The following is an 8,104-nucleotide window of genomic DNA, read 5'->3' on the forward strand; positions in this document are numbered from 1 at the left end:
GTTACGTGAGTAACCGGAGACGTTCCCTTATCGAGTCGGTCTCTCGACATTATGTATGGGGAACAATAAAACCCCCGCCGTGTGGGAAATACTGTCCGGCCTAGCTCGCATCGAGCCACAGAAGAGCATAAGCACTAGTTCTTACAGCGCGTTAGCTCTAGGTCGGGAACCAGACCTGGTTGAAACACCTCTTGGCACAGAGCCAAATCAGCTCTTACACCATCGTATTCCAGTGCACCCAGATAAGCAACACTGGTGTGATATGGGGAAAATGCAGCAATATGTTGGTGCTTGGGAATACACTGCCGGCTTATAATGCGGGCATAATAAAGGGGCCACATTAGATAGTGAATGAACACCTCAACCGCAGCTATTACTAAAATAATTGACGCCATCTATATGACCTGGTCGAAACCATGGCTAGTGGTTTCGACCACTAACCCATAGCCTAGTCCAATGACTGCTCAACTCCCTCCTCCTGCACTGACAGCACATGTGATGCGAACGAAGGAATGTCCAGATTATAGAATCTCGCAAACGTGTTGCGAGACGACCAGCCCGCTGCAAAACAAATGTCCTGAATAGACATGCCTTTTGCCCAACCCCATGACGACGCCAAACTCCTTGTGGAGTGGGCATGCACCCGATTGGGCAGGCGGTTCCCCGGGAAGCATAAGCTAGTCGCACAGCCTCCACTATCCAGTGTGATAGCCTCTGCTTCGACAGCGCGCTGCCCTTCTTGGCACCCGCGTAGCAGACGAAAAGCTGCTCTGAAGTTCGAAACTGGCTAGTTCTGTTCACATATGCACGCAGGGCACGCAAGGGGCACAAAGCGAACTTCTGAGACACTGAATTACTGTCCTCCTCATGGCAAAATGCTTGTATTGTAACTATCTGAGCTCTGAACGGCGTTGAGAGTACTTTAGGCGAATAGCCGCGTTTGGGTAAAAGTCTGACCATACAATCGTCTGGTCCAAACTGCATACACGCGCTGTTCACTGACAGGGCATTCAAGTCTCCCACCCATTTCCCGCAAGCTAGCACGAGCAGTAGCGTCTGCTCTTCTGCTCTTCTGAATGTGCACAGACAGCCTCAAACCTGTCAGATGGGCGAGGAGTCTGTGTTTGTGTTCCTCGAGAGCGCTTCTCGACCGTGCGATGACTAACCAGTCATCGAGATAGTTCAGTATGCGCATTCCACTGAGCTTCAGGGGAGCGAGCGATGTATTCATGCACATTGTAAATACACGGGGAGCCAAAGCGAGCCCAAACGGCAACACTTTGAACTGGTACGCCACACCCTTGAATGCAAAACGCAGGAAGCGCCTGTGATGTGGGGCTATCTGGATGTGGAAGTAAGCATCCTTTAGATCCACTGCAATGAAGTAATCGTCGGGCTGAATGTGCGCGACGATCTGCTTCACAGTTATCATCTTGAACGTGCGTTTCGCGAGCGCTTTGTTCAGTAATCTCAGGTCTAGGATGGGGCGCATACCTCCGTCCTTTTTCGGAACTAGAAAATTCCAGAATTTCTCCCAGAACCCGGAATTTCTCCGTTCCACGGGCACTACCTCTACTGCTTGTTTGTCCAGGAGAGAGGATATTTCTGCTCTTAGCAGCGGGGCGCTCTGTTCTGATACTTCTGTCATAATCACACCAACGAAGCAGGGTGGTCTGCGAGCGAACTGGAGCGTATAGCCGCGTTTTATCGTGTTGATCACCCAATAAGATCATTGCGGGGAGCGTTGCCCACACGCTGAGATGACTCAATACAGAGGGTATTAATGCATGCTGCAGCAGGGCGTGCGCGCCAGCTACCCGGGAAAGCATTGACCGCTATATGAATGGCATGTGACTCATTCGCGGCTTCTTGCACGGGAACATACATAGTCACCTCCTTAGGTTTCCCCGAGCTTCCGCTTTGCAAAGTGTCTCTCAGAGGAGAGGCTTCGCTTATGTAGCGGGTAATAATAGAGGGAGGAAGAAAGCTCTTTTGCTGAGGCATGTAATGCATGTTTATTGAAACAGAACACAGCGGTTTCATTCTCACATTTATATCGTTGACGAACTCTGGGCGGGAACACGCCCTCTTCGCCGCGGGTCCGACGAATACGCCGAAGAAGACCTGGACCTCGCTGCGGGGGGGGGCTTGAGACCGTTTCGGCAAAAGATGAGGCATCATCTTAGACTGCTTGACGGTCTTGGCGTATTTCTCCGACAGAGATTCCACCGCGACACCGAAATCATGCATGCCGGACAGTGTCAGCCACAGATGACGATACAGGACCACAAGGCTGCTCATATTGCGGCCGATTCCCTGCGCTACCTTTTTCGACGCCGCGAGAGCGAGATCCGCCGCCGTGCACAGCTTCCTGAGCGACTCTGGGTCCGGGCTTCCCTCATCCAGGGACCCAAGGAGCCGAGTTTGGAAGACCTGCAGGATTGCCATCGTGTGGAGGGCAGATGCTGCATGTCCAGCAGATATGTACACCTTCTCGGCGATGCGAGCAGTAGCTCAAGCTGAGTAAGGGGAGCACCATGACCGGGTGAGTTCCTCGTGGACCTCAGAGAAAAAAGGCGCGGGTCTCTGCGGGGCTTCAGCCTAGCGGCCCGCACCGAGGTAGGAACCGTCCATCCATCTCTCAGACGGTAGCTCCTTGGAGGCTGTCCACTCCAATTCCATATCTGCCACCGCCTCCGTGAGGATCGCCATAAGCTCGGCATCCAGCGAGGCGGGGGCGGCTTCAGACGGGGCCTCGGACCATGCTCCTCGGGTCTGAGGCATTAGTATACATGGCGTCGTCCTCGTCATATCCAAACGAGACCATTTCCTGTGCTTCTAGTGGAAGGCGGTAACTGGCCTCAGAGTATGAGAGGGGATCTTCCACGTGAGGGTGGCATGGGCGTTGGGCCGACGCCAGTACCTCGACAGAATCCGTCGACGGAGCTCTCTGCAGTCTCCTGGTTTGCGGCTCGATGGCGGCGGACGGGGGAGAGGCACGAAGGATCTTGATGGGAAGTTCCTCACAGGCACGACATCCCGATCCTTCGAATGCTGCCTCTGCGTGAGCCCGACCCAGGCACAGCACACACTGCTCGTGTGCATCCGGGAAATCAATGGGCCCACCACACATGTTTCAAAGAGACATTTTAAGAGTAAAATCACCGGAACGCGAGAGGGGATAATTTTCCACAATTTTCTGCTCTGTATGTGTGAATCCATGGTGAAACCAGACTCAAGTGAAGAAAAAAGATTCTGAGGTTTTTGGCGCCCGCCGTCACCTATATTGATGGCTGTCAGCCAACAGGTGAGGGCGAGGCCGCCATTGGCTATTTGCAAGCAAAAGAGTTATTCAATCAGACTTCATAATTTGGAGGAAATGGATTTCCCCATACGTAATGTCGAGAGACCGACTCGATAAGGGAACTACAGTTCGCCGCTTGGAGAGCGCTGATGACGACACAGCTGTCTCAGGATTACCCCTCATTCACACTGAACACGTGTGCGGCGCATTACGGCTGTGACAAGGTTTTATTCCGTCCTCCACGCAGTGCCAACTCACACCGGGAGCATATCAGAAGCGGAGCGACTGGATGCGTGAGACCACGTGATTTGCCTGTATGACGTGTTTTTCTGATTTTGGGGTTTATATTGCCAATATAAATGCAATACACGTTTGGGAGTCTGCACAGGGTGTTTATTTTGAAATTAACAGGGATTTTTTTCTTTTATTGTGTATTTCCGGTGCGACTTGGACGTGCGTCCGTCAAAAATAGACTAGGCGCCTATATTTAGCGAAGCGGCGCGGAGAGCCGCTTCTGGGAAGCTTCTGAAATGCGCCGCGTCGTGGCCGGTGTAAACACAAGCATTGACTAGAATGGGCGCGATCTGCTCCGGTAGACGTGTCGCAGCCGTAATGCGCCGCACACGTGTTCAGTGTAAATGAGGGGTTAGGCCTGATTCACACCAGACGCGTATTCTCCGTGGCGGTCGACAAGCGCTTCTGCTCAGTTTCCCTGTTTGTTTGTGTGTTTAAACACCCATCGCCCCCACAAGGAGTCCGCCCACTCCCGTTGCTCTGTGTGTGCATGTGCGTGTTTTGTGTTTTTTTTTTCTAGTCTGTTTAGATACACAAATAGGATCGCATTTGTCACTCCCGGTATTTTAATTAGAAAATTGCTTATATTTTGACAATTGACCGGATTGTCTCGTGTTTCTTGGTGTGACTTCCTGCCGGAATTGACGTGGATCACTCGCGGCTCGCGCAAAAAATAGACCAGACGCCAAAACTGGCGCTTCACAGCATGGGCCGGCTGAGGCACGCCGCGGCGCTCCGCGTCTGGGTCGAACGACACCATAGGTTAACATGGGCGCCGAAAGGATTCCGTCCTCCACCAGGTGCCAACTCACACCGGGAGCATATCAGAAGCGGAGCGACTGGATGCGTGAGACCACGTGATTTGCCTCTCCGACGTGTTTTTCTGATTCCAGAATGAATCTCTCATCGTACATTTCTTGTCTCCTACCAAGGATATATTGCCAATATACATGCAATACGTTTGGGAGCCTGCACAGGGTGTTTATTTTGAAATTGACAGGGATTTTTGACTTTTATTTTGTATTTCCGGTGCGACTTGGACGCGCGTCCTTCAAAAATAGACTAGGCGCCTATATTTAGCGAAGCGGCGCGAAGAGCCGCTTCTGGGAAGCTTCTGAAACACACCGCGTCGCGGCCGGTGTAAACACAAGCTGTAGGCGTTTCTCAATGTCAAGGATACTTCCTTGGTAGGACTGATTTAGCATATGGAGAACACGTAAATGGAACAGGCTAGCAAGTGCGTGTAATTGCGTCAGTGAAAAGGTCCGTTTGAATAACGCTGTGAATGGTATCATTAAATTACTTTGGACAACTAGTTATTTAGAAAAGAAATGCCGATGACGCAACCAATTGTTAAATGACAGGTCCGGTTCAGTTAACCATTTGTATTTGTATAATTTACAATATCAATACAGTAGTAATTTGTACTGGAATTTAAACGTCAAACTTTACTTATATTTACTACAGTTATAACAAATGTTTGGTAACGTAAATAAAAACCATTAACGCTCCGACTACGTTAGCGTTAACCTTCCTTGACATTGAGAAACACCTAGTGACTAGAATGGGCACGATCAGCTCCGGTAGCCGTGTCACAGCCGTAATGCGCCGCACACGTGTTCAGTGTAAATGAGGGGTTAGCCAGATTCACCGCATGACAACCATCACGTGTGTTTCGGGTTCATTATAACCTTTTCAATTCCAACAAATCTGTGTTTTTAGAACGTTTTTTTTTTTTTTTACTGTAGTCGCACTGTTATATTGAGTCACGTTTATATTACAACACTGCTAAAATCATATATACCCCTACTTTATTAGTAGCCTACTTAAATAGTATGATTATGTTGAACTTTATTCTTAAAAGGATGGTGCTGTATTAAGCAGTTGGGAGTATATAAAACATGTTGCTCATGAAAACGTCTGTGTATTTGACAGATATTGCATTTAACTGAGTTGATCTGTGATAGAGTGTCACTAACGGGAGCAGAAGGTGTCCGGCTTGACCTGCTCTCGCTGACCGTCGAACACATTACGAGGTCACGTGGTGCTCATATCAGACAGGTCTGAACACGTCATCTGTGACAGCTCGAGACAGGTTCGGGTCACGTTACTGTCCTGACATTAAGGCTATCAGAGACAACGTTAGCACCATTTTAATGCATTATTTTTCTAACGCATTAATGGTGTAATGTAATATTTAATGCAAATTATGATGTTTATATGAAAAAATATATATTTATCTATTTCAATGTTTTTCCTCTTTGCTTTTTGTAAATATGTTACATTTTCATAAAATCTAAAAGGTAATCAGAAAACATCACTGAAAATGAGTAACCTACATTATGTTACTAAGTTGTCATCATGTTACCTGTAATCAGAAACAGACTAAAATGTACCCAACACTGATGATCGACAGATATTTCTACTTTTATTTGATTTTTTTATTGTTTTCAAGTCATTAATAATGTAGCAGTCAGATTAACATTATCTGGTTGTCAAAACTTCTACCCTACAAAGAAATAAATAAATGTCCCAGTTATTCACTGGGAGTGCTGTTCTTCAGTCCTCCTCTGAGATCCTATTGGTGCCAGTAAGTTTGCAAAGAAGAGCATCTCCTTCCCATCGGCAAACGAGGAGTTAAGAGTTACAGAAGTGAAGAGGTGAAACATGAACACAGAGCGCTCAGAGGAGAGCAGAGAAAGATGTGTGCTGGTCTCTTCATCTGATCTCCGCTCACAATGCAGGCGCTCTTCACAGATGATCCAGAGGAAAGATGCAAGAAGATGAAGGTGGAAGATCTGAAGAAGCACAGAGACGCACCGGCAGAAACTTTCATCGACAAACAGGGTTAGTGTAGCATAACGGACAGGGAGAAGAAGAATATCAATGTGCGACATCTGTTTTAAGTATTTGTGTTGCATTATCATTTATGCATTCTCTGTAATGTTGATGACTTGTGAAGATCAGCGAAGAAACAATAAGAAGAAAAGCGTGAAGCCCAGCAGATCTGCAGGCACAGAATGTGAAGCTGCGAGAGAAGTCGGAGTAGATCTTGAAGGATCTGACCTGTGGAAGAGATTTGATGAGATCGGCACAGAGATGATCATCACTAAAGCTGGGAGGTAATCACAGTTATATCTCAGTACGAGCCTACACTTGTGTTGACCGTTACACTGGACTGCACTGAAATGAGTGTGTTGTGTTTAGAACCACCGTCTGTTAGCATGTGATCCTTGTTTAATGGACAACTGCCAGTTTTTCTTTAAACATTTATACAATCAGCAAGTTAATGAAGTTAATGAAAAAAAAATCTGCTTTTCAATAGTTTTGATACCCTGAAGCTAAAAAAAAAAAAAAAAAAAAAGAAACGGTGAAATCTGTAATCGTACACAACCATTGTGATCTTTCCAGACTGTATTTTGTCTTGTGATTGAGCTATTGGAAGCAGGTCTATGCTAACTGTCTGATAGGATACCTGTAACTAGTCAAACTGCAGTGATGATGTTAAAATGTCAGTGTTATCTCCTCAGGAGAATGTTCCCCTCGCTCCGAATCAAGGTGCACAATCTGGACCCCCACCAGCAATACTCCATTGCCATGGACATCACACCTGTGGACTCGAAGAGATACAGGTCCTTCAAACAAACAGTTCAATTCATGAACAGTGAGAGACTGATACCTGCAGTTTAGTAAAATCTCATCTCATTAGTAGAAACAGGTGTAATGACATGCACTTGCTTCAGATGCTTGAATCGAGCGCTGAGCAGAAGGAGGACCAGCAGAATAACTCTTCTTCACTGTCCTGCTCCTCTGTGTCAGGTATGTGTACCACAGCTCTCAGTGGATGGTGGCTGGGAACACGGATCATTCCTGCCTTCCTCCTCGTCTGTATGTCCACCCGGACTCGCCGTCTTCAGGACACAGCTGGATGAGACAGATCATCAGCTTCGATCGAGTCAAACTCACCAACAACGAGAAGGATGACAAAGGCCATGTGAGTAGCATCTGCACAGCTACAGTGAAGAATAACAGTTATATATCTGAACTAAACCTGTCCGTGTGAACTTCAGATCGTCCTGAAGTCGATGCACAAGTACAGGCCCCGCATACACGTGATTGAGCTCAGTCCTGTCCAGACTCTGGTGTCTCTGCCGGAGGATGGCGTCTGCTCCTTCTCCTTCCCTGAGACTCAGTTCATCACAGTCACAGCCTACCAGAACCAGCAGGTCTCTCAGATCCACACAACACCAGTCTGATCTTGCTCTTAGAACAACACTTGAGACCGACCTGGATGTAGAGTGCAGATAACTATTGGGTTCTTACAGAATAAAACCTGTTCTATTACACACGTTGCATGTGACAGATTCTGCTATTAAACCTGGAACATGTAATGCTATAGCAAGACTTTCTGATTTCAAGCATACAATATTAAAACTATTTATATCACATAATTGTTGATTTTTTTCTGAAAACTGTGAGTTTACTTCTTTTCTCAGAGTTGTGAAA

At 47.2% G+C, this 8,104-nt stretch overlaps 1 protein-coding gene across 1 annotated transcript; it reads left to right on the forward strand.

Annotated features, from left to right (window-relative positions):
• Window positions 1–6,234: 6,234 nt before the first annotated feature.
• On the forward strand, window positions 6,235–7,854 carry LOC113114354 (T-box transcription factor TBX22-like). The gene is made up of 5 exons (XM_026281265.1): window positions 6,235–6,445; window positions 6,561–6,720; window positions 7,129–7,230; window positions 7,418–7,592; window positions 7,669–7,854. Exons 1-5 carry the CDS (start codon window positions 6,337–6,339, stop codon window positions 7,852–7,854), a joined length of 732 nt encoding a protein of 243 aa, XP_026137050.1. The 5' UTR covers window positions 6,235–6,336.
• The last annotated feature ends 250 nt before the right edge of the window (window positions 7,855–8,104 follow it).

Source organism: Carassius auratus, chromosome 14 (genome assembly GCF_003368295.1).
Source record: "Carassius auratus strain Wakin chromosome 14, ASM336829v1, whole genome shotgun sequence".
Lineage (NCBI taxonomy): Eukaryota > Metazoa > Chordata > Actinopteri > Cypriniformes > Cyprinidae > Carassius > Carassius auratus.